Genomic DNA, 27,286 nt, shown 5'->3' with positions numbered 1-27,286 from the left:
TCAAATATAAGCTGTGACTTAAGAGCTGTAATAGGAGACTTTTGGGCTCAAAGCTACTTAGGGTTGGAGTGGATGGCTAAAGTACTGCCTGTTTCTCAGTTTTCTCAGCACATTAGCTTAGTTGTTTACTAACATGATTGTATGGAAGGGTTAAGTTTATTTTAAGGCCTTTAGTATGTTTAGTTGCAGGATACCATGGGTTTTTGAGTATAAGACATCAGTACACACCAGATGGTAAGTACCTGAAATCTGTTAGCCTATGGAGTACCTGTCTAAAAGTATTGACCTCTTGATAATTTCAGTGGCCTCTCAGTCTTTTAAATCTCTGTTTCAGGAAGTTAAGAAGGATGTAGAACCCAAGGATGATGCTGTACCAGTCAGGCGAGAGAAAGCTGGCAATGTAGCCAGTCTTGTGCAGCGTATGAGCAGCTACGGGCTTCCAGCAGGAGGATTTCAGCCTCATCCCGCATCTAAAAGCTTCAAGAAGAGTATGTAGTCTTTCCAATTCCTTTAATTGTGTAAACTGCTGATGTGCATTTTTTTTTTCTTTTAATAAACATGAATTATTTGATGTCTGACTGTTTTAAGATTGTATGGAAAACTAGAGACATAGGAGGAAAAACTTTGATTCTAAGCAAATTCTGCTTCTGGATGCATGGGCAGAAAACTTACAGGTACTCCTCAACAGCAGCAATAAGGATGAATTTTCCTGGGAGCAGGATTTAGCCCTTTCCACATTCCAGAGACTTGATCTGTAACTTCATGTGAGCTGTGCTTGTATTGTGTCAGGTACCTGAGTGAGAACTGAAGGTCTCTTAATGATAATCAAAAATCTTCCTGTGGATGTTTCTTTTAAGCATAGAAGTTTTGCTGGGAATTCAGGGTTTTCTGACAAGGAAACATTCTGCAGTTCAAGTTCCTCTTGTTTGGTAGGCTTGCTTTTAGTGTGAAATAAGGTGGAGTTGGTGTCAAAGAAAAATTATGGTGGCCTTCCTTTGGTTGTAACTGCAGCCCTCAGGATGGTCAGGAGTACAGACTTAGTACCTCTCTATGTGGTCTTCTACATTTTAATGCCTGTATTTAAATGAAGGTGACTAAAATCTTGAGCAGAAAACTTAGTGTTCCCTGCATCCAGAAAATTGACCTGTTATTTATATTTGGACACTTCAGTCTTAAAAGAGACACTGCTTTAAATTACTCTGGCTTCCTTTCTCTTACAAGGGATTGCAAACATTTACAATTTAAGCTTTCTTTAAAAGAAAGAATTCAGAACTTACTGTTTCTGGTATGTTTATACTTTGAAGTTTTGCCCATGAAAGGAGAAGAACCTGTAGTTGTCTTTTAAAGCCCTAAATGGGACCGTCAGATTAACACATTTGTTGAAACCATCTTCTAGGCAACAAAGGATATTACCTTAAAAATCACTTTTAGTGCCTCTGATTTCTATATGCATATTTGCAGCAGGACTTAAGTGCCTGTTAGATGTTTGCATCAGCAGGCTTTTAAAAATCTATCCTGAAAGATTAATGCTGTTCCTAGACTAACGCAACAAGGCTCTGAAAGGGAATCAACATGATCCTTATCAGTCCTTCCAACTAGGATTCCATGATTCTATGAAGATAATCTGATACTAGTTCAGAGGTTGACTACTCATTCTGCTTGTCTCCGAAACCCTGGAATGATCTCATACACAGCATGCCTTGTGCTGGTGTCTGTGGCCAGGGTAATAGGTAAAACCTGGGTCTCAAACTCTGCAGTTCTCTGGCTAGTTTCATTCTCCTAAAAGAAAATGGTGTTCAAGTACCTTCCTTTAAGGACACAACTGTTTACTTGGTGCAATGACAGTCTCTGTGTTTCCATTTTACTTGCTGTTCGCTCTTTCCTGGAAGACTGTTTAAACAGCTCCTGCAGATCCTGTTTGCTCCGTACCTGGGCAATCATTCACTCCCTTCAAAAGGTTCCCAGTGCTTTGTTGTCTTCCTGTTTCTGGTTCCTAACCTGGGGAAATGAGGTTTACAATGTTAAAAACTAAGTTAAGCTTCTTTGGTGGGGAGTTGCCAGTGTTCAGTGAGGTAGGTTGTCTCTGCCTGGGGCACCCTTTGTGATTTTTTTCTCATATGTAGCTCTCTTGGGTATTTTATATCAGCTGGGTAGTAAGCTGCAGGCTCTATTCCTGTCAGTTAGGTAGCCGCCTTTATTCGCAAAAAGGAAAATACAGAAGGTGTGTTAAATTACAGTAAGAAAGGGATGAATTTGGTTTACTCCATACAAAACAAATAAAACCTGAAGCCAGACAAGTTGTTTTGGAAACAATTGCTTGAGGGCTTGCAGCCCAGTAGTCCTGCAGCACCATGTGAGGCTGAAGTGGTGTTTTCCAAGCAGATTGGTTAGCTTTCTAGGTTAGTCTAGGGATTTTCAAAACTGGAAGGCAGTACTTCCTGAACTATATACCACTGAAGTCAGACCTCGAGTGAGAGTGAGTTCTGCAGGTGAAAAGCATATGTGGGTTTGGTTTCTCCCCCTCTTCATGTAGCTAGAATTACAATATGAAAAGAAATGCCGAGATCAGATTTATACCAAATGGCCATGGCTTTTCAGTTTGCCTTTTTCTCTGGTATCAGTTAATCTCATACAAAGGAGGAGCCCTGAAAGCACTGTAAGAGGTAGTAAAGGCCAGTGAACCATTTATTGCAATTACTGTTAACCTAACAATCCATCTGGGCTAATGTATGAGTTTCAGTGGATTTAAAAGAAGGGTGTATTAGGTGGGCAATTATGTGTTACTAGAAATAACCCATAGAGCTTCATTCTCCTGGTTTATTTGCTTCCTGCCCCTTTTATGTTCTTTAGAGCACAGACCATATACCAGCATGTAGAAAATTCTTGATTTGGTGAGCCTTCTGTCAGAAATTTTAGATGCTGAATATTATTCAGATGCCTGGTGTATTTTGTACTGAGGATGCTGGGTAAGGTGGTCTTCTAAGTGACTTCGGACTTTCAGTGCTGTTATAATAAAACAAGGATCGATCTTGGAGGAAGTATTTGTGTTCTGAAATGTTTTTACCCAGCTAATCTTAATTGCTGAAGCTTGAGTATGGAAGGAGGGCAAAGTATTAAGAGAGTATGGAAACTATACATCTTCTACAAGCTTAAGCTTTGCCACTTCAAGCATATATTTCATATATTCACTAAAAGTGTGGCAGATTTATTTTTAAGGAGTTTAGAGATCCTGTGTGGGTCATAGCACAGAATGACAGTTGCCTTCAAAATCATTCTGGCTGCTCTGTTGTGGAAAAGGTCTGAAGGCATGGCTGCTCCTTTGAAGGAGAGCTCTCTGGGTTCAGTGTTAGCGTTGCTCCAGGGTATGTGCAGAGTAAATGGGCAATTGTAGATTCACACCACTCTGGCTGGAGGGTTTGTTGGAAGCCACATCAATGCTCTCCTCTCTTGGGATGTCACTTTGTCTTTTTGCTGCCTGTGAGGCTTTAATGTTATGTGGTAAACATCTAAAGACTGCACTGTATTTTAATTTTGCCTTTGTTAAGCACTGCTAATTGAAGCTTAGGTTGAATTCTCAACTCCATCTTGGTACTGAGAAAAGGGAGGGGTTTTGCATTGACAGATAAAAATGAGTTTGGATTTTGAAATATGAGCCAAGCAAATGTTAGCATTACCTCAGAGCTGTAGTTAGAAAAGTCTTTGTTAGAGGGCAGAAAGGCTGTTGGCATTTCCCTGTTGTGCAGAACAAAACGTGTTACTTCTTTCAAGGATTGCTTAAGACTGGAGCTCAAATTTGCACGTTTTCTTCCAAGCAGGTGCTAACACTGCAGCTGGCAGTGGCTGTCATTCCTGCAGATTATGCTCAGGAAACACCTTGAAAAATCATTGTAGTGGGGTGTTTATCTGACCTGCTTGTGTGAACATGTTTTCTATAGCATGTTTGTAACTGGCACCATAGTGTTGGTTTGTAATCGGCAGTCTGTGAAGCTCCATGATTTTCAAGGTCTAAGATATGGCTTGCTAGCCTAAAGTGACACAGGCAAGCTGGAAAACCAGCAGCAAAATCTGCATAGCTGTTTCGGTTGGTCTGTGGGTCTCCTGGTCAGATGTGATCCTCAGGAGATGAAGAAATCTAGTTTTCCTTTGCAAGAGTTCTTACTTTTGCAATTTCCTTTGATTCAGGGTCAAAGAAGCGGCAGTGTAAAGTGCTCTTCGAATATGTCCCACAGAATGAGGATGAGCTGGAACTCAAGCTGGGGGATGTGATTGACATCAATGAAGAGGTAAGCTGTTTTACAGAGCTGATAGTCTCTTTATATGGCCAAATGTCAAATTGCTTCTTTGTTCAAATGAATTGCAAGAATGTTAGAAGAATGACACGGGAATTAGTGTTTTTTAAGCTAAATTTAGGAGTTCTTTCAGTATCTAATCCTAAATCAATGAATGCTAGATGTTAGGAGGAGTATTTGATCATCACAGCAACAAATTATCTGTTACAGTTTCCTTTTTCAAAAGACTTTTACAGTTCTTTGGCCTTGTTTGTGATCCTGTTCTTTAGGATGCTAATGCTAAAACTGTTCCTTTAAGTTGACATACTCTTAACTCAGTTTAGGTGAAAAATGTTATTTGACCTGACTTTTCCAGTCTCATGCTTTATTGCAAACTCACTGAAGCTTTGAACTGATGTAGTAACAGTATTCAGCACAGAAGCCTGTATCTGTAATACGATACACATCAGCCACTTGCACAAAAATATGGAGCATACAAATGTACTCAACAACATGTTATTTTTCTATTGCCTTCCTTTTTCACTGGGTAAGAAGTACAGTTAAAGATATATCTTGATGTTCAGACTGTGATGGCAATGGTCCTCTGTATTTGAGTAGGGGTTTAGGGTGGAGGTTTCTTTTCCAACCTACATTCATCCTTGGTATCTGTTCCATTCAATAGCAACTTGTGTTGTAGGAAGAGTGCCTCTTACAAGAGTGAAACCTGTCAGGGAGCCTGCGGAAGAGACCAGAGTGGTTGTGGAAGGAACCTTTCCAGAGATAGGTGGAAAGCTTCTGTGAATGCTCCATCCCTGGTGGTGTTCAAGGCCAGGTTGGACGAAGCCCTGGGTGGCATGGTTTAATGTGAGGTGTCCCTGCCTATGGCAGGGGGACTGGAACTAGATGATCTTAAGGTCCTTTCCAACCCTGACTATTCTATGATTCTGTGGCAGGCTCTGACTTTCACTGCACCATCTCTTCTCACTGCCTTCCTGAGGGTCTGCGGAAGGAGGTTTCTTCCTGGCGATGTGTTTGAGAGTCCTTTTTAAGTGGCTTTATGTGACTGTTTTTCATATTCATGACATCTTTTGAAGAGAGTATTAATTCTTCAGGATCCTGACATTTACCAGGAAGGACTCTTCCGTTCTCTTAACAAGGAAGAAGTCATGTCTTTAGATGCATTTGTGCTAATGGTTTATAGAACTGAATAAACAGAGCGAGTGACTTGTAAAACCTGCTCATCAAAATCACAGGTTCATAAGGAACAGTGTGAGTGGGTGTTTTGTAACTGAGTGCTCCTGGATAACCTCACCAGCTTGATTTGTGAATAGTGCCTGTACACAGCAGTCATGACTTCAGATGGTCCACGGAAGCATTTATGAGAGGCAGCATGTGCAGTAAACCGTTGTGGAAGCTGCTGTTTCAGGTCACACATGTCAACATCTGGAATGATTTTGGGAGGGGTGTTCAGTGTGAAGCAATACAAATGACCAAATAGTCAAACAGAATAAAAAGATCAAAGCATTTCCTCATCTGGTTTCTTAAGGAAACGTGTTTTATTTTATTCTTGTATTATTTTTTTTTTTCCCCAAATCCTACCAGGTAGAAAAAATACTGTAGCTAACTTAAAGTTTTTATGCTGTTTGCGTGCTGGTTTTATGATGGTGTAGAATAGACCTGACAGGTGTAGGTTAGGTCTGCTTCACAAAACTGTATACTGATAAAACAAAAATGGAGAAAAAAGGTAGAAAATGCATTCTATTGGTTGTGTGGTATGCTGGGATACCTCGTCTCGGTATCTTGTCCTCACTGCTATGAGATGATTCAATTCCATTTATGTGTAAAAGGTGCAGTTTGTATATATGCAGATAATGCATAACTGTCACATCAAGCAAAGATCATTTGATCACTTTTTTAATGGGGAAAATAAGAACGTGGGGTTTGAGTGCAAATTACATGAACCAAGTGTGCATGATAAATGTATCACTGCTGCAAAACCTTTATTTCTCCTTTGTTTTCCTCCCACTTGTGTCAGATGCAGTGCTAAATAACAGATTTATTTTTGTAGTATTTGCATGCTGTGTTATCAAGCATACTCAAAATTCACATGACTCTGTTAGTAAAATTCTGCAGAACTGCTTGTTTTAGCTTTTTTTTTTTCTCCCCTTTTTGTTTATAAGTCTGAGTTTTCATTATCTTACAGAAATAAGTTGATGGAATTCACACTAAAGTACTGGTGTGTGTACCAAAGCTGTAACTCCCTCTTGTGGAAATTGTATCATGTGGTAAGATTTTGAAATGGAAGATATGAGTTGTGAAATTGGGCCTTAGCAATACAGATGACAGAGATGCAGAGATATTCTCCACCAAATCATGTAGAACTTTTTAAACCTGTATTTTAATGATGTTTAAAGATAGCTTTTCTGGTAACACAGCTTGTCCATAGTCAAGTTTTTTTAAAAGTGGTGAGAAAGCAAAAGCTAATATGCTCAAGAAATTCCTGTTTTATTACTGATACTCTCGGCATTGGCGTCACTTTGCCTTGCAAGTGTGTAAAGTGCTTTGCTGAACTTATTTCTTGGCAGAAGAATAAATGGATGCTCCAGTTGCTTTCTGTATCGTAAGCATTAAAAGTCCGTTTCTCATGACTCTTGGGTGTAGTATGGGTGAGTCAAGGCGTTTGCATTTTCTGTATATGTAAAGCATGAGATGCTGGAGCCTGGTCAGCAAGTATAAGTAATCTGTGCTTAAAATTTGTTTCAGAGGATCAGACTCTGAATTTGAACCATCCACAGTTAAGGTATATTTGAGCATCAGAAAGCCTTTAAAAGTAACAATGCTCTTTTCATCTGTCTCTGTAGCTGCCAGGTTTTGCATGCATTCTGCTCGCCTGGAGGTAGGCTGGTGTCTAAACTGTGCCTGTGTGTCAGGCATAGTGACCTACTAAACAAGGCTAAGAAAGGATAATGTAAACAACTGCTGTTTGCCTTTTGTTTGTTTTTTCCTCTTGTTGCTTTTCTTTCTTGTCTAAAACCAGCTTTCCAGCCCTGAAATAGCCATCAAAATGAAATATTTTGAAAATTTATGTTAATTATAGTTTTAAAATAGTGCTCATTAGGCAAATGCATTTGATTTATTTAAGACACTTTGAAAACTGCTCATAAATTTGAAAAGCACAATTCTCACTCAGTCTTCTGGCCCTGTTTTACACTGTCACCTCTGTATGCCCAAATGCTGTATGTTCTGCTTTGGACCATGGGGTATTCCTGATAAATGTTCCATTAAATGTGAAGTATTGCAGTGTAAATGACAGTGTAAATTACAGGAATCCAAGCACATACCTGAGCACTGGAATCATTATGTTCCCTAATTCCTGGGTGAGTTTCTTTTCAGTGCAAAAATGAGTGGTTTTGTGAAAAGGAAAGCCAACAAAATTTGGTATCCAGTAGACCTATATCCTTAGGACTGTTGTTTGCCACCACAGAATCCTCATGTATCTTTGTTACCATCAGCAGCTGGCCAGCTCTGATGTGAAAATGTCTGCACCTTCTGTCCCAACTAGAGCCAGCATGTGCTATTCAGCCAGTTGCCTCCTGCTAGAAGGAATGGACAGCTTAGTTTTCTGTTACTCTGATGTCCTGAAGGACTTTTTTCTGTTCTATCCAATATTACCTGTATGAATTATATCTTTGAAACTTGTTTTTTTAATCACAATTTTTTGAAACTGTTTAATGGGTATGAGGCCAGTGGGAGTAGCACTGATAGAAACTACAGACACAGGAAAAGACAGATGGACAGCAAAAATCCATAAAAATTTCCTTAGCCAGGTTAAATGTTGCATTCTTCAACAGTGATATTTTCTTCTTCTGTTAGATGTGTAATGCGTCTTATGCTGTTTTACCTTGAGAAAGTTGGACATTTTGCTGCTGTTCTGGATTAATTGGCAGGGGCTAGTCTCATGTTTCAGGATCATTGATGAAGTGACAGTAAACCATTTTCTTGCTCTTCTTTTTGCCTATTGTTTCTACATCTTTGCGAGGCTTCTTTAAAGAGAAATCATGGTCATTTGAACTTCCCCAAAGTTGTTTGTAGAGTTTTACAAATGAAGCATGGATAGAATTTATAAAAATTTCCTTTTGCTTTATTAATAATGTGCCAAATATTTCTACACAGGTAGAAGAAGGCTGGTGGAGTGGCACACTAAATGGCAGGACAGGGTTGTTTCCTTCAAACTTTGTGAAAGAATTGGAAGTGGCTGATGATGGAGAAACACAGGACTCTCTGGATGACACAGGTGGTATTCTGTTGTAAACCTTTAAAGTCATTTTGGATCTCAGGTATAATTTAGAGTATAATGGTTATATTACAGCAAAAGATGTAAAGAATTCAAGCTTCCTAAGAATGGGAAGTATTGAATTTAATTCTAGAAAATACTGATGCTAGCTATGAAGATACCTGTCCTGCTCCCAATGCAGTTTTAATAAAATTGCAGTTGAGGTGTTGGTCTTGCAAGTGTATATTCTGCATTTGTAATAATAATAAATATGAAATTATTACTTCATTTAATAGCTTTTCTCAATCTTATTTTTGTAGACATGGGGTTCTTTAACACAGAACTTGAGTGTTTAACTCTCTCAGTTGAGAATTAAAACTTGAATTGAGGCTCTCTATACTGTTCTGATTCAACTTAAAAAGAATCCTGAGAAGGGGTCCCTGGTTCTTCACTGGTTTAATCTAACAATAAAATGTTTTTAAGGCAGTATTTACATTTAGCTATTCCTTTGTGGCTGTGGCAGTATAGCTTGAGAAGAAAGCAGTCTGTGAGTGCTGAATGGTACCAGGCAGGTGCGTGCTTTACAGGCAGTTCCTTGTTCCCTTGAAACTGCACCTTAGAGGCATTCTGTCTATGAAGACCTGTTTGAAGGCTGGGGACTTGTGACATGATACTGCTAGAATGGCAGTGTTCTTTAGGAGCAACATCTTAATGCAAGTTAATGGATGCTTGAAGACAGCTGCGTAATGTTCAAGGGGAAAAGTGATTTTTTTTTTTTTTTTTTTCTTTCCGTAATGCACACTCTCATTTACAAGATATTCAGTATTGATTGTTTCTAACAAGGGTTTGTTCAGAGATAGGGGAAAAAATGCCTGGCTTTGATTTTTCTTTTTATTGCTAATTTGTGGAAATACTTGCAGTAGCATAAACCAAAAGCTGTTTGACTTGAGCAGCCTCAAATAGCTTAGCGGCTGTCTCCTTGGAGGTCAAGTTCCTTGAATTAGTGGGGCCTGGAGAGATGAATTTACAAATGGGCATGTGTTGGTCTTAATTCCTGAATACAGAGATTAGTGGGACAGAACAGTAATTTCAAGTAATTGTATTTTCTGTCACTGTTAGTGGCCGAAAGTTATGATTTTCATAGTTATGACTTTAAGCCCCTCACACCTCCAGAGGTTGTATTTAATTTTCAGTATGTTCACAATAAGGATTTCAGGTATCTGCTAGTTCTCTCCTTACCACTGGGAAACAGTAAATGTCCTGTTCACTGAGCTATGGTCTTTCAAACATGCAACCTTTTCTTATCAGTGAAATATCTAGCTATCCTTTTAGGTATGTAAGAGGGATATAACTGAGTAGTAACTCAGTTGAGAAAAAGTGAGATACTGAAATCAAGAGCCACGTAACTTCACAGTATTATGAAAACCTCATACATTTGTGGCGGAGGGAAGAGGTTTTAATCTTCATTGCAATTTCCAGAAAATAACTTAACTGAAAAACTAAAAGATGTGGAGACTATTTTGAATTTGGTTTCTAAAAGCTCTCTATTTTCACATTACCATCTGGCATTCTGCATGTGGAAATAATTTGCCCATGAATACTGGTTTGTAGGTTTTAACAGATTTGATTGCAACTTAAAAGTTAAAAGAGAAGGAAAGGAAAAAATAATAAAAAAACAACCAACTAAACAACCAAACCAAAAAAAAAAAAAAAAAAGGAAGGAAAAAAGGTGTATGTGTGTGTGTGTGGGGGGGGGGGAGATATAGATATCTTAGAAGAGTTTAAAAGGTTTTTAACTACATTTTTTTTTCAGAGAGAATAAATGTTGTCTCTCAAGACTGAAAGATTTAAAGAATACTTAATCACTGGTAGATAACACAAGTATTTATCTCTACCAACTATATCTGATATGAATGCTGAACTCCTTTAAAACAGGGTTTAGGTGTTACCAGGTTAAAAAGTTATTTAAATAAATTTGCAGTAAACTTTTCAGGTATTTTTGATAGTGCATTTTGAGAAAAAGGAAAATTTCAGTTTGGTGCCCTGAGAGGCATCATTTTATTGCTGAAACAACAAACGATGTGCTGAAATGCAGTTGTGATTTTTTTTTTTTTTTTCTTCTCCCCGTGGCTGCTGAAACATAGTAGGACTCATTACTGAGCTTTATTGATTATCACTTTCAGCAGCTATAGCTGTGCAAATGACAAGTTTTAAATGTTGGACTAAGCCCATGTCTTTAGAGAATGCATAAGCAGCGTTTCTGAAAACTAATGGAAAACATTGATGTTAACAGGCTGTGGAGCCTGAGTGATAACTGAAATAGCAACCAATATGAGCGATCTAATGACTTAGTAGCCCAGAGTATTTAGTGCAATACTGGTGTCATTTCAAATGGTCTGAAGTTAAAAGTGCAAAAGGAGCAAATCTCAGGTATTACAGCTACAATAATGCTCCTAGAAATGATGTTTAGCAAGAGCAGTGCACGCAGTTGTGTTATTCCCACTTCTTTTTTTTTTCCAAGAAGAGCAAATAATTTCCAGTCTTAGACCAACTTTTTTTTTTTCTTTCTTTCTTTCAGAGTCTGTTTTCAGTGGTCCTACCTCACCTGTGGCCTCTCCAGGAAATGGGACTGAAACTGCATCTGGACCAGCACAGCCAAAGAAAGTCCGAGGTGTTGGGTTTGGAGATATCTTTAAAGAAGGCTCAGTGAAACTTAAGACAAGATTATCCAGTAATGAATCAGAAGATAAAAAGCAAGATAAGGTTCATACTGGTTCATATTGGCTTTGGCTTTTTTTTGTTTGTTTGGTTTGTTTTGGGAGGGAGGAGGGGGTTCCTATATAAGTAATTTAGAAGACTTGGCTCTGAAGACAATGTTTCTTGCAGCTGCTGAATGCACTGGCCATTTAAAAATTTGTCAATATGGCTCCATAATCAGACCATATTCTTCTTATGGGGCTCTTGCCTATAAAACAAAACAACCCCCCTCAAACTTATTTCATAGTAAGTTATATTTAGCATTGATTCCAAAAGGTCTGTTTAAATGTTTTGGTATTTGAAACATCAGAGAGGGAAAACAAAGCTGATATAAAAATTATCATTTCAAAGAGGCATGATGTGTTTGAGAAGTTACTGTGTTTTACGTCTCCAGTACGGTAAAATCTTTCCATGCAAGTTAAACTTGTCCTTTAAAACAAGCAATGTTTGGTGGTTTTTTTTGTATGTTTTGTTTTGTTTTGTGTGTGTTTTTTTTGTTTGTTTGTTTTATTTGTTTGTTTTTCAGTTATTTTTTCCCATTCCCCCCCCCCCCCCCCCAATTTTTGGTGGATGTTGAGATTGGTGTTCTAGGTGTCAACCATCATTACCAGTGTAAGTGTTGTTCAGTAAATGCTGCCAAGATTTTGGCTTTGGTGATGTCTTAGGTCAATGAGCTACATGAACTGGTGATTGTGTAAGCCTGAAAAAATCTGTTCTACAATTTGCATCCTCTTTTCTTTTCCTCCTTTTTTATGAGTGGGACAGGGGAAAAGGCACTTTTATTCTTTATATTGAACTTAAAGCTTAGAAGACAGGAGATAATGTGACAATGGTGGAATTGCTTTAGTTTCCCTTCTGTTTTGGTCTGGATCTGAGAGCTCTATTACCCTTTGGAAGCACAATAGCAATACACAGTCCTTTATCTTGAACTTATGTATTGTTTATGCCATGAGCTTCTATACGGACTTGCAGCTCTTGATAAATTAAAGGCAGTGGAGATAATCCACTGTTTCAGTTTTTATTCAGGTGGTCAATGAAAGCAAGCTTTTAAAACCTTGGACAATTTCATATTTTTTTTTTGTTGTCTGTGGGTTATGATCATTAATACTGTTTGTTGACTGATTTGCTTTCCTCTGCTGCCATGGAAATAATTGTAATGGTGTAGGGCAAACATGGCATGAGTCCCTAGGAAGGGGGCAGAGACAGAGACTCCCTTGAATGTGTTTTCCATTGGTAGCAGTGTGAAGAGCAGTGCTCATCCACCTATAGACATGTATGTTCTCTTTGTTTCTGATCCTGTCAAAACATCAGGTGATTTAGAAAATAAAAGTTACAAGTGTGTTGCCTTCCATTTAAGGCTCAAGGAATGTTGTTTCCTAAGGAAGGTGTTGCTCAACTTCAGAGTCCTTTCAGCATATGGATGGAGGGAGGCTTTTTACCAAGGTCTGTAGTGACAGAACAAGGAACAGTGGCTTTAAATTGAAGGAGGGCGAGTTTAGATTGGACATAAGGAAGAAATTCTGCACTGTAAGGGTGGTGAGATGCTGGCACAGGCTTCCCAGAGAAGCTGTGGCTGCCCCCATTCCTGGCAGTGTTCAAGGCTGGGTTGGATGGGGCTTTGAGGAACCTGGTCTAGTGGAAGGTGTCACTGCCCATGGCAGGGGTTTGAAACTGGAGGAGCTTTAAGGTCCAACCCAAACCATTCTGTGTTTCTATGAAGTGATTTTCCTCAGTTCTCTCCGGGCTTTGTACCTTGCAGCAGAATTCTGTGGTATCACCACATCCCCTTGTGAATGCTGTTAGCTGGGTCCTGACAGCCTAGTCTTTCAGTTTGCTTTCTTGTTGTGAGATTGATCATTCGAAAGCATGTTTCCCTACATTCTACCTTGTAACTTGGGAGTATAAAGAGCCTAACTAAAGTATTTTCAATTAATATGAAGTCTGCTCAGACATTTTGAATTGTGTTATTTGACTGTGCATAAACACTGAAATATGTTGTTGCTCTGTTGTTGGTTGGCTTGCCTGGGAAGTTGTTATAGGCCATTTCTCAGCAAGAGGGAAATGAAGTGCAAAACCAGTTTTGCATAGCTTAAGGACAATGAAATAAACAGTTGAGTTTAGCACTTAATATTCCATTTATGCTTGTTGCCAAGGTCATCTCAAAGGTGGACAGACTTACAAAACAACATAGAGAGCCGTAGAAAGGTAATTCTCATGAAGGTTTTGCAAAAATGAACGACTTCTTTTGACTTGTGCTCAGCTCACTTTGGAGCTAGATGGAGGGATGCTGGAAGGCTGTTCTCAGTCTTTGAGCCAGTAAGGAAAAAAGCTGTCATCAGGAAACTGTAGAGAGTTCTGGTTTTTTGTTTTTTTGTTTTTAAACTTGGGAAATTCAGAGACTGTTCAGCACAGGAAGGCTGAGCTCTGATGTATCTGAAGTGCTCTAGAGTATATATGGTCCTGCAAGAGGGAGTTTCAGCTGGTGCCAGCATCCTGCCTGGGCTCAGGCTATTTATACCCTGCCTGCCTAAACTTGCTTTCATACCTTTACTTGCATCCCATTTTGGAAGAGGGAAATGTAGAGAACTATTTCCATGTTGGACTTGTTTAATCCCATAGGTGGGTTATTTTAGTGCTTACTTCATATAGCATTCTGGAGCAAGTTAAATCACATATGTACTTAACATCATGAGTGACCGTGGCTTCTGCTATGATATGTCAGAGGTACCAAACACCAGTTCATAGTCACTGCCTGGTTTTAAGGAGTAAATCTATTTTTTTTTTTGGCAGTAGAAAGTCTGCAAAGTTAACCATAAATGCAAATGAACAGACTAACTAAAGGCAAAGGGAGTTTTCACATCAGTAACATTATTAGGGCTACTCAGGTAAGTACTGACTGTACGATCATATTCTATGTTTGTAGCTTGTAAGTCTATGAAGAAGTGGATGCAGCTGAGCCTGTCTGAATCTTCCTGGCAGCTCAGTGTGTCTCCTGGGTGGAGGAAAAAAATCCACATTAGAACAACTACTTTGGTTGGAGGTTAACTTTGAAACTTGTTACTGGTTGCAATGCCTTTCTGTTACTTTGGTTCAGGCGAAATCTCTAGTGGCACTTACCTGTTCTGTATGAATTGCTGAGAGTGAAGGGAAGCTAGAGTGGGTTTTCATGTGATTTTACTTTTGTCTGAATAGTTAAAAGCTGTTTGCCTCTTCAGCTGAGGTGGTTTATAGCTACTGAATATTACTGCTTTATTCCAGAGCACGGTAAGCATGGTCAGTGAGTTACTTTCAGTAGAGCTGTTAAAGAAGTGCTTCTTGCTCTGTGCTGGAGGAAGCACTTTTCAGGCTAATGGAAAAGTAACACTTGGAACTGCTGAAATACAATTGCAAAAGTATATCTGGCAATATTTTGAGATTGTCTTCCAGTTTCAAATCTGTGCTCTATCTTTAATCAGTAGACAAAATTCTAATCGCTGTAGCTGTAATGAGGTAACTACAGTAAGGAAGTACTTAAGCAAAAAGCATATTGAATCTCTTGCAGACGGTCATTTGCATCATGCCAGCTAATGAAAACCTGAGTATGTTCTGTAGCCTAATAAAAAAATGGGGTGGGGGGAAACAAACCCTTATAAAGAATTTTTGCTAACAAAGTTCTCTTTTGTTTATACAGACATTACCTAACCATCCCCCTGGAACAAAGCTAGTTCATTTTCCCAGTACAACAAAAACTGAGAACTTGTCAGAAGTAACAAAAGCAGAAGCTGAAAGTAAACTTGGTAAGGCTGGAAATTTACATCTATTACTTGGTAGTGCTCTCTAGAGAAGTATTTGGTTGTCAAATTTTTTGTGTTAAGTCTTACACAAAAATCCAGTATACTCAAAACCAATGTTCTGTACCTTTCAGGAGTTCTGCAAATGCAAATGAGTCTAAAAAAGATTTTACTTGCATTTCTGTGGAAAAGGAATCAAAATATTTGTAGGATTGTCCCCCAGAACAAAATTAAGCTGGGGTATGAAGTTTTATTACAGCAGTCTCTTTGCATTATTTTGCTATCTTGATCTGTGCAGACTTACTGTCTGCCTAGCTTTTAGTGTTCAGATGGAATGCTGAAAATCTATTGCTATGGAACAGTCCCTTAATTTGGTTTCTGTCACTAGATTACAGAAGTCACTTTCTAGGCTTAGGATTTACCGTGGAGTTGCTAGTGTGCTCTCATAACTGTCAAACTGAAGTTGCTTGCATCAGAAAGTTGGTGTTGATGTTTTGTGGAAGTCTGTTCCGTAGATAGTTCCACTGTGATTCTAACTTTTTTTATTTGTCTTTTTTATTATCTCTAAGAATCTATGACTTCATTTAACTCCCAAATTGCATAGTTTTAAATAAAGGGATATTTTTAAGCCAACCCAAAACATCTTGTGGGAGCGCCAAAGTCATATAAAAAATTAACTTCAATTATACGATGTGTAGACAGCTCATTTTGCCTGGTTCCAGAGCAGACTCTTTTTTTTTTTGACTTCTGTATTATAATTTCAAGTATATTTTTGTTTTATGTGGAAATACTTTATTTTGGTGCAAGTGGGTTGTTTAGGTGGAGTGCATAATTTGCAGAAATAGGAAAACTGCAACAAACAATTGACTTTAGTTATGCCCAGGAGTTCTGTAGTGTAGCACAATAGGGCACTTGAAACAGGATGTTTGTCAGAGCCCTGGTTACCTGTGGCTTTAACAGTGTATAAGGTATCCTTGCTGTTCTAGCCATATTCTGGCTTTGCTGACTTGGATAGCTATAAATAGTATGACCATATTTCCAAACAGATGATTACTGTCAAGAAGTGTTTGGTGAAATGGGTTGAGAGCAGTTAATATTTATGTTTTGCCATTACAAAGCATACATCAAAAGCTTGCATATGATACAAATGATTCGATGAAAGTTCCTGCTAACTTGCAACTTTGAAATCTTTCCTAAACATCAAAATTGGGATTATCTTTGGATCTTGCTTTTAAACCGTTCCAGTGCTGTTGCTGTAAGTGCACCAAGACAATGTACAACCCTGAGCACAACTCTTCCTAAAAAATCTGAACATTCAGTACTGAACACTTATCATTCAGTATTTAGCTCTTTGCATAATTTCAGATGCATCTCATGCTAAAAACATAGAAATTGGACTAATCCAGTAGCTATGTTGGGTGTCTTCCCCCCAGAGGAAGAATACGTCAGAGAGGAGCTTAAATATGATAGTAATAGATGCTGTAGGAGAACATCAGTAGATAGACAACATTTAAGAACATTTTACCACCTTTGAAGAAAGCTTGGTTTTATGTAGTGTTTTTATTTCAACATCTACTATTGCATAGTTTATGTATGTAATCCTCAGTTTTGAGAGAGTGAGTTTACAATAAAATGCGTTCAGCATGTTAGCAAACAGAGATCTCCAAAGTTTTTAGACTGGTGTGGCTGATTTTGTGGTGTGGCTCTGCTATTTCTGTGAATCTTGTTTTGGCATCTGCAGCAAATATGAAAAAATATTTTGTTTAAAAAATAATCACCATTTGACCCCTCTTTCCCCTTATTATGTTAGAACACAACATTTGTGATTGTTATCATAGAATCATAGAATAGTTAGGGTTGGAAAGGACCTTAAGATCATCTAGTTCCAAACCCCCTGCCATGGGCAGGGACACCTCACACTAAACCATGTCACCCAAGGATTTGTGATTGTTGCTATTGTATTGGTCGAACCAAGTCTTGGAAAAGATTCAATTTCAAACTACCTTTTATTAAAAATATTCATTGAAGTTCAGATTTACTGTTTTGTAAATACCATTTTAGATTTAAATGCTCAGAAATCTAAACTGGACTATTTTCTTCTTTAACTACTGGCAGAATATCAGGTTGTCGTGGTTTAAACCCAGGACATAGGTTTACAAACCAAGGTTCTGAAGTGGCAAAGTTGTGCATGCTCGTAGTGTACCTGGCTGGGTTTCTCAGCTGGTGCTGACTGCTGGTGCTTACAGTCTGGCATGTGTGGGAACCTTGGTGGTCTGTGGGGTGTCAGGGCTCCCTGTCCCCAGCCTTCCTGGCAGCTAGAGCAGAGTGAAAGGTCCCCTTTCTGGTGATGTTTCTGCCTGTTGTGAGGCTTGGTGTATGTGAGGAGGGGAGAAGTGCAGAAGGTATAGAAATGTATTACGCTTGGTTTGTACTTACTCACTAATAATGAATAAAATCCCCAAATTTGATAGATAGTTGTAGTATATCTGTTGAATCTCATTTTAGTCAGTGTGGTGGATTTTTTTTTTTTACCTAGATTTAAGCATTTGTCTCTGACATGGTTCTTCCTATGGCTCTGTAATTCTTCATAAGCTGCAATATAGTCAATCTACAGTTGAGCATTTTTGATCACTAGATAAGGCTGTAAAATAATGCAAGTTCTTGTATTTGGGATTACTCATGTGGTTACATATCTATGTCTATCTGTGTAGATAAATCTATCTCTTAATCTTGACATACTTTTACATTTATCATAGTGGTTGTTCCTCACCAGGGTAAATTTTTAATTAACAGAATTTGTGTGTTTTTTTTAACTAAAGATTTGTGTCATGATTAAACAAATACAAAACAACAGCAACAAGGTTCAACTGCAATTCATTTCTTTTCTTACCATCCAGCAGCAGGCAGTCATTAAGACTTGCATATGATCCTCATGATGCCTTGGTGGTGTGCTGCGCTCTAAGTGGGGGTTGGTGCAGCTGCTCACCTGTGTGTGTTGTTAGTGCCAAATATGTGTTTAGGTTATGGCAGCACAGTAGAGTCTTTTGTTTGCTTCCTCTTCCTTAATCTGTCAGATACAGAAATATATTCTTTTTATATGCCAAATTATTTTAAATGTGCTGGGGTTAAAAAGGGTGCAAAAGGGATTGTGTTGCAATCAAGCCTTCTATATTAATGTATTTTGGCCTTTTTCATGTTTGTGTTCTAGTGTGGGAAAGGAAAATGAATCCTTCTGCTTTTTCACCTGAAAACCTTATCACAATTTTAAATGGATTAGTTATTGAACTGTACCAAATTGAAAGAAAGGAATTATTCTGTCTACTTTTGCAGAAGAGGCTGTGACTGTGAGCTGATCACTCGGATGAGCTCTGGTTTCAGGTGCTTAGCCAAGGAATTCCTTTGCTTCAGTTATTTGGTTTTACAGCAGAATTTCACATTTGCTGGGTATTTGAAGTTTCTGTAATTGTACATGTTAATAAAGGATGATGTCACCTTGAAATGTTTGAATGTATTTAATTAGGATTGCAAATTTGAGATTTAGATCAAATTTGAAAATAAAAATCATATAAACTCTCAATAAAAGCTCCAAACAATATTTGTCTAAAGTAGCTTAAACCAGAGTATATAATGCTATGGAGAGGGTTAGAGAAGCTGTTATAATTTAACTTAGTAGACTCTTCTCCCTCTGAAGTCAGAGTACTTGAATTAAGTTGCTGTTGTGGAAAAAAGTGTTTTAGAGCTTAAACTCTTGATATAACAAAGATTTATTTCCATTGTTCTGTAAATATAGACTTTTATTTTTTCTTGTGATATGGGTACATAGTGAACATGTAAAGCTCTCCCAGATGGCTCATCTAGAAGGGAACTATTATTATAGTGTTAATTTCTGAGCTCTTCTTTTGGACAGCAAAAGTGATCTAGTGTTATGTATGTTAGTACCTATGGAAAGCAAATATGGTTAATTGTGCTGCTTTGTTTCAGCCAAGGAATATTGCAGGACAGTGTTTCCCTATGACGGCTCAAATGATGAACTGAGCTTTAAAGAAGGCGAGATCATTCAAATAATCAGTAAGGTAAGATGTTCAGTCTGCTTTAACCGTTTATGTAGCTTTTGTGGGTTTTGCACAGGTAGATAATGTATAAAATATGAAAGCCGGAGGGTCTGTTGAAGTAGATAATCCTGTAGACTGATTTGTCTTGTGTGAGAGTCAACTCTTCTGTACTTGGTGGAGATACAGATGTCCTTAAAGATGGTTCTGGAGTAGGAAGTTATCTTAGATTCCTCAAAGGCCAGTCAGATCAGTGTACACCCAGTACCAAATGCCTTTTTAGAGGGGAAGTTGGAAAAGCTTTGCAAAGAGCCCTTTTACCTTCAGAACTTGTACTTTTTCTCTGGTGATAGACCAGGCTGACCTATTTATCAGGTAGTGGTTGGAAAGTATTATTGTCAAAAGGTGAGAAATTAGGATCAGTACTTAGATTTTGGTCTAGGTATTATGAAAAAAAAACTGCAGGTATTTTCAGCAGGAGAATGAAGTTCAGGTTATTTATTGAATATTTAAAACTCCTTTCTGAAAGAGCATCTTGTTGCAGAGATGGTTTTAAACAACAAAAGAACCTATCCATACATAATATCCCTCCAGTACTCTGAAGCCGTTTGTTAGTTTATATGCTGCTATATGTCCTCAACGTAAAAAAGACATGGAACTGTTGAAACAAGTCCAGAGGAGGGCCATGAGGATGATCAGGGGGCTGGAGACCTCCTGTATGAAGACAGTTGAGAAAGGGGCTGTTCAGCCTGGAGAAGAGAAGGCTGGTTGGAGACCTCATAGCACCCTTCCAGTATCTGAAGGGGGGGGCTCTAGGGATGCTGGTGAGGGACCCTTCATTAGGGACTGTAGTGCTAGGATAAGGGGTAATGGGTTAAAACTTAAACAGGGTAAGTTCAGGTTAGATATAGGGAAGAAGTTCTTTACTGCGAAGGTGGTGAGGCACCAGAAAGTTGTGAATGCTCCATCCCTGGCAGTGTTCAAGGCCAGGCTGGACAGGGCTTTGAGCAACCTGGTCTTAGTGGAAGGCATCCCTGCCCATGGCAGGGGTGTGGAACTGGATGATCTTAAGGTCCTTTCCAACCCTAACTATTCTATGATTCTATATTAAGGAATAGTGACTTGGCTAAAGAAAAGTGAAAATTCTTTTTTTTTTTTTTTGTTTGTTTTCAGCTTTCACAGCAGAAGGAAAGTAATACCTGTTTTGTTGTTTTTTTTTTTTTTGTGGAGGAGTTTAAGTTTATGGAAAAGCTGAATGCTTTTCTTAACAAGTTATTGGTATTACTGACTGTAATTGCAGTGGAAAAAAGTATTTATGGAGACCACTTTTTCAAACATGACAGCTCTTGATTCATCTTCAGTGAAACTCTTACCTCTCTGTCCCTCTTAAATTTACCCCAAGTTTATCCAAAGCATATGCTGGTCCAAATGGGAGCAAAGCAGAGTTATACAGAGCAGAGCTCTCCCTCTAAAACCATCTTCTGAAGTCTGAGTGTATTAATGTAACTTTAAGTTGGCTGCCCCAATCTGGGGTTTTGATCTGCCATGTGTAAAGGTAGTTTTCTTCTAGTACGTAAGTATCTGTAAAGCCTGTTCCTATTGGCCATTTATTTTCTGTTGTGTTATGTATGATCATTTGCCATGAAGTTGTCTCTGACTTCCTAGCATACCCTCAGCACTGGCTAAATGAAGTTTAGCACTAGATGCATTTTCCCATTCGTGACTGCTCACTGCTCAGAAGCTGGACTCTATAGTACTTAATTGAAAGGGTGACAGAGGGAGGAATAGGAGAAAACTTTACCAGACTTTTATTTTCAGCACTTATCGCCTATTCACGTCTTTCTTGCTGATTCCTCCTTCAGTTTAATGTGGGGTGAGATTTTTTTAAAACCTTTTTTCCCCCCAGTCCTCTACCTATTCCGTGTCCCAGCCAAATCAATTACCGAATTATTCTTGTTGTGTACTGAACTTTGGAAGGAACTACTTGGTGCTGCTAACAGAGGCATATGTCAGCAGTAATCCACTTGGAGCTGTATGCAGGGGTGACATCTGCAGTATTTTGGCTCTGAGGAACAGAGGAAAGCTGTTATTTATGCTGCCAAAATATCCAAATAACATCGTACTTTCTGCTATGGATAAACTAAGGCCTTGATCCAGTAAGATCATGTCATGGATTTTTACGCAACTGAATTAATTCGCCCTCCCTCTGCCCCTCTTTAATTTTAACTTATACCTTAATGTGGTTATAATGGGTATATCCTCTTGCTTCTTCACCCTTTTCAGACCAGTGGACCTGATTCATCACATCAGAATCGCTTTTGCTGAGTAAAATTCTGTGTTACACCAATACCACTTGAAGTATTTATTGAATAAGTTGCCAGCTAAGGAAGTTGAGTATATTGAATACTGTGTGTTGGGTCATACTGGGTTTACATACTTTTTTCCCTTTGCAGATCTTATCCTTATACCCTTATCTTATATATGATGTAATATACATCTCCTGCTTGTTAGAAAACAAACAAAAAGTGACCAAACCTGATCTGTAGCTGTTTCCCTTTGGAAAGGTGGCCAAAGTATTCCTCTGGTAAATGTGGTATTTCAGAAAAACAATTATTTTATATTGTGGATAAAAGCAAAAATATTCCTGTAACCGTATCTCTTCTGGGGAAGGAGTAAATCCTGATTCAAACGTCCAGTTGTTTATTTTAGGACACTGGAGAGCCAGGCTGGTGGAAAGGAGAACTCAATGGTAAAGAAGGAGTCTTCCCAGATAATTTTGCTGTTCAAATACAAGAGTCTGATAAAGACTTCCCTGTAAGTTCTTACGTGTATCATTTAGTATCAAAAAAAATAGATGGAAATGCAAACAATAAAATTCTTCATAGCATGTTAAGCTGCTTAAAATGTTATTACAATTGTAGCGATTTTAACTTTATCTTGAATTAGGTATATCAAAGTAGAAAGACTTAAAAGCTAATGCTTGTCTTTAAACTTCTTAATTGTTAAAAAGAGGCATGCTTTTTGATATTAACTATATCAGTGAGGATGATTAGGTCATATAGAAAAGGATATGGTTCTGATAACATTCTGTAATATGTAACTCATTACTGTCTTCAATCCTTACTGTTTTGAAAAGATATATAAGCAGTTGGTCTTCTTCATCTGTAGTCCTGTAAGCAACTATAATTGAAAATACTGAATAGCCCCTGTAAGTCCGACTGGGATTTTTCCATGCTCAGACTTGCCTGTAGGCAGCAGTGCATGAGTCTTTGGATAGGATCTAGAAATATCTTTCTCCTACCATCTCATGTGCTAAATTGTAGAAATGCATGGTTTCATGTGGTACTTCTTGGTCTTGTAATTTTGGTTCTTATTTTATAATTTTCTTGTTGATGGCTGCGTTAATTCACAAATGTACATCATCTTCAGATGGGATGGATTCAGGTCCAGGTCAGAAAATCTAAATGCTGAAGCATGTATCTCAGCAGAACAGTGAGTTTCATAGTAATTTAGTGCCATTTCATATGGAATTGGAGACATTCACAGAGAATTGCTAGGTACAACCTGATAGTTATTAATTTAGCATTTAGCCTCAGTTACTTAACATACACAGAAAGTCTAGTTATTCCAAGTCAGAATTTCCTTCTTAACTTGATTCTCAGCTTTGCAAGAATGGCATAAATGCTGTAACATACAGCTGACATGATTTGAGGGGTAGGTGGGAAGTATTACTGTTTTGCAATACAGAATTACTCTTTGAGAAAGGAAAGAGAAATTGTTCTTTTACCGTAAACAATGTCTCCTGTAGACAAACCCTGCTTTAATCCTTTATTTTTCATTGTATAGTGTGTCTTAGTACAGGGATTCACCTGGCACTGAGCAGCTTTGAAGTTCAAAGCATTGGATAGCTGATTATTATAATCGGCTATTTGATACTGACTTGATAAAAAACACAGATCAGAATCATGTAATGGCGGGGTGATGCTGAGCTCTCAGCATAATTGGTTTTGATATAGGCAGAAATGCTGCACAGCTGGATAATGTATCTATGTTTGAGGGAACGAAAGAAAATATGGTCTTGTTACTTATGTTCACCAGCTCTTGTGTTCTCTGAAATTAGAGGAAGAAATTTAATATGGGTTTTCATGCTTGCTTAGTTACATTTCGCCTATTAGAATAAAATCCTTCTGCATTAAGAGCAGCTTATTCAATAGTGGTAGGGGCGCAGAAGTGAAATCCACCCATAGCAACTGTTTCAAAAATACTTACTACAAGGTGTTTTGGAGGGGCTCTATTAGACTAAGCCCATACGGTTTCAGCAGTGTTTGGATAAAGAATGAGTTTGTTTGGGTTTTTTTTTGCAGGCTTTTGTGATTGCTTTATCAGTGAGTCTTGTCCTTAGTACAGCCACAAAGATAGCTCTTCTAGAGCATTTTTGTTAATTGCATTCTAAGGATGAGGTGGTTTGAGATGCCGGTCCTGAGAGATGCCAGTTCTCCTTCAACAGGAGAGGTTTAAATTGAATTTTACCAGCTTAAGGAAAGTGATGAGTGATTGCATTTTAAAATAAAGTTAGTTTCAATGTACAGTGTAGTGATGACCACACTGGGAAAGCAAGCCAAAGACTATGGCACTGTAATACTTTGTACAGTTTTTGAGCAAATACAGCTAATGTAGTTTGTCCACCTTTCCCACTTAAATATACAGTGATAAGGAAGCTCAAAATAGTATTTAGAACCTGCAGTGTTTATATTGCAAAGGCTGCTATTTTAATTTGTTTCCTTGTGCTTGTAATTTAGGAGTCAGTTAATTGAAATAGTTCTTCTGATACTTACTTCTGAATTTTTTTTTTCTGTGAAAGTGACCAATTTTAGGTCAAAAATTTACCTGATTATTCTTTTAAATTGCATTGTACTAAGACTGAGGTTTGCATAATGAGGTTAAAATGGTTGCCATCAGAACAATTCTTTGGACTAAAACAGATGTAATTCTTAGGTTTTAGTTCTTTGTGCTTCTACTGCTTATACACACTGCTGAAGCACTGATCTGATTGGAAGATTTTGATCTGATTTGCATTTTGTTTTTGCAACTGGCTGGCTAGGAGATATGAGAGGAATTCCTCCAGTTCTGTTTCCTGTCTGTGAATTGATTGCCTCCTTTGTGAAATACTTTAAAATCAGCTAGTAAACAAGCTAGACATTACAGTATGCAAAACAAAACACTGAGTCTGTCTTCAATAGATAATATCTGTTTGTTTGAGTAATATTTTTATTTATTCTTTGTTTTGGTTTTTTTTTTAGAAACCAAAGAAACCTCCACCTCCAGTTAAAAGTCCAGGTATGTAGTGTATGAATAGTGGTACATATTTGAGGAAATATTAAATTGGAAGCAGTGCATGACTTCAAAAGAAAATTCAGAAGTAACTTTGTATTTTCTAGTGATCCAACCACCCATAGTCGCAGCTTGAGGTTACTTTTTATGCTTCATGTAGTATGCTGTTGCTATATATTTTTTGAAATCATGATGAAGCCTACATTGGAAACACTTTAAGACAGGCCTACTCTTTTCTGGGCTGAAATGAGTGTTTATAAATAGTATTTCACTCCTTGCAAAGGAGAGAGTATAAACACAAATTGGTCTATGTCATATTTTTAGTTAGTGAAGTAGATAATTAAACCTTTTGAGAAATGTCTATGGTTTCTTTTTGCATTCAGCTCCAAAGCCTGAATTGCCAACTGGAGAGAAGAAATTACCTTCTTTGAGGCCGGAAGAAAAAGGTGAGACCAATTTTCTTCATTGAGAATTTCAGACCAAGGTCTTGTGAATGAGTTAGTTTTTAGCTTTACTTCTCTGTTCAATAGGTACCTGTTTAGAAGATGACATATAGATTCCCTTGATACCATCTACTGAAGTTGTTGTGTCTGTGATGTTCTGGAAATGTCTTTAGAGTGATTAGAACAAGAACTAAATTTCTTGTAACTGCATTATATTCTGAAAAATATATATTGCACTGCATAATGACATAGTTACTATTGAATTGATGTAAAGATATTTCTGTGATAGTTATTGCAGTTCTGAATAGCAATAGTAAGTTACTAGAAATGGAAGCATTTGCTGCTGCATCTGAATGTTTTGGCCAAAGTCAGTCTCTGATGGAAAATGTTTTTGAAAGAAATACACAGAACAGTCATAGCACTCCTTTGACAGATGTTAACAGTGGCAATGCTCATGAGACTTCTTTCCTGTTAATTCTTTCTATATTCCATGTTTTCCTGCCCCATGGAATTTGGAGGTAATCCCCATCAAACTGTTTTGATTGTGTTTAAAAGTCAGAAGCTTAAACAAACATGCTTGCTGGGTCTTAGAGAAGAAATTCAGATGTTACTGCAGCTTAACCATATTACAAAAACAAACTCTGTTCTCTGAACAGCGACAGGTGGCTGACCATGGCTTTTTGACAAGTAAGCCTGCTCAGTGGGTTACATGGCTTCCTTGGGCAGATTTTGCAAACCACATTTTAAACAAAGCACGTTTTCAGGTGTTTCATTTGAAGGATACTTGCTGAAATCAGCTATGTTTCCTCTGCATGTGAGCAAGCAAATTATTTTTAGCTGTTCGAACAGTATCTTCAGATGTGATTTGGGATCAGCTGTATGGTTCTAGAAATTTTGATCACTTGGCTCTTACTGTTTAAGTTTACTTAACCTGAAGTAAGTTTAATTTTAGATTGATTCTGTTTGTATTATGGTGTTAACCTTTGCATAGCTGAGTTCAACAGTTCTTGAAGGAATATGGGAAAAAAAAAAGGCCTACTGAGAACATCATCCAAAATGCTTAGGAACATGAAAGCTTTTGAATAAGTAAGGCAGAGAACTGTCATTTACTGTGATGAGGAAATGATGGTGGAAGAGTTTGTCTTGCATTCAGTTGACGGTCAGGTCTTACATGTTGCATATATAGATAGCAGTAGAGTTTTACTAGAATTGCCCATTTATCAGTGAAGTTTTACTTATGGAAAAATAACTATGTTGATACTAGTGATTAAACCTATTAACTATGAAATTGTACTGTAATTTTCAAAAAGAAAAATAATTGAGTGGCTCTAATCACAAAATACCAAATATGTAATTTTTTTTATGCATTTTGGGAAGCTAAGATATCTGCCTTGAATTGTGATCAAAAATTGCAAGCAATACTCCTGTGTTTGTTTATAGCGGAGGGCACTTAGAATTTTCTTTCAGTGTATATGTCTTCAGATTAGTATTTTTTATCTCCATTACTAAACTGCTTATTTTTAGCCAAACCTCATCTCTCATTGCAGAGCAAAATCCAAAAAAGAGACACGCCATTTTGTCCAGCAAAATTGTTCAGTTTCTGAGCTCATGGTGTATCTTGAACTTTGGTATTAACTTTTTCTACATAGCTGTGGAGGGTTTTTATATTCAGATTCTGAGTGGGAGTAATTGAAGGGAAAACTGGCAGATGACAATTCAGGAACAAGATTTCATGACAGCAGTTTTTCTGTCTTGTTAATGAACTCACTTATTCTTAAAAACAAAAGGCATAATTCTCAGCTTGTGTTCAGCATAGCTAAAATAAAGTTAATTGAACTTCAATTAATGTTAACTCCTACAGGGCATTTAAAATCTTGCATATAGGATCCCTAGGCAGAAGTGTCTAGCACTGTTAACAGGTTGTTCTACACCGGACAGTCAGCACCACCATGTGGCAAAATTCTTCCACTACTTCAGTGTTCTTTTTTTTAAATCTCAATATTGAAAGAGTAGAAGGGAATGTCAAACAGGTGAGAGTTTTGTTCATGTCTCCTCCTAATGTTCAGATGTCCCAAAGCAGAAAGTTGATCTGACCTTGATCATTTTTATTTTATTTTTTTTTTGTAGAATTATCTCTACAGTCTGTTTATTTCTGATTATTCCTGTGAACAAAAATCAGTGTTTTCCCATTTTAGAGTTGGAGGTTTGACACTCAGCATCTGGAGGAGTTTTCCAAAGGAAGTCAGGCATAGAACTGGCAGATCAGGCACTTAGCTGGGATAGAGCTGAAGCAAATTTACAATCCAACCCTTAAATTCATAGCATGTGTAAATATTTTACATTAGACTTATACTGCATTAAAAGAAAAGTCATAGGAGGGAAACATGGGGAGAAT

General features: G+C 37.8%; 1 protein-coding gene across 2 annotated transcripts in view; it reads left to right on the top strand.

Moving 5' to 3' along the window:
* Window positions 1–27,286, top strand: part of CD2AP (CD2 associated protein) — a 90,402-nt gene that overhangs the window by 47,317 nt on the left and 15,799 nt on the right. For both annotated transcript variants that reach the window (XM_061460983.1, XM_061460984.1), the window contains exons 3-11: window positions 335–488; window positions 4,183–4,283; window positions 8,442–8,562; window positions 11,120–11,304; window positions 14,969–15,074; window positions 19,050–19,141; window positions 21,827–21,931; window positions 24,418–24,454; window positions 24,832–24,894. In XM_061460983.1, coding sequence (XP_061316967.1) covers window positions 335–488; window positions 4,183–4,283; window positions 8,442–8,562; window positions 11,120–11,304; window positions 14,969–15,074; window positions 19,050–19,141; window positions 21,827–21,931; window positions 24,418–24,454; window positions 24,832–24,894 — 964 coding nt within the window. The remainder of the gene's footprint in view (window positions 1–334; window positions 489–4,182; window positions 4,284–8,441; window positions 8,563–11,119; window positions 11,305–14,968; window positions 15,075–19,049; window positions 19,142–21,826; window positions 21,932–24,417; window positions 24,455–24,831; window positions 24,895–27,286) is intronic.

This window comes from Pezoporus flaviventris, unplaced genomic scaffold, assembly GCF_033815535.1.
Source record: "Pezoporus flaviventris isolate CSIRO_AGI_PZ_B2104156 unplaced genomic scaffold, CSIRO_AGI_Pfla_v1 ptg000031l, whole genome shotgun sequence".
Lineage (NCBI taxonomy): Eukaryota > Metazoa > Chordata > Aves > Psittaciformes > Psittacidae > Pezoporus > Pezoporus flaviventris.
The sequence above is the reverse complement of the archived record's forward strand: the minus strand, read 5'-3'. Positions and strand labels throughout refer to the sequence as shown.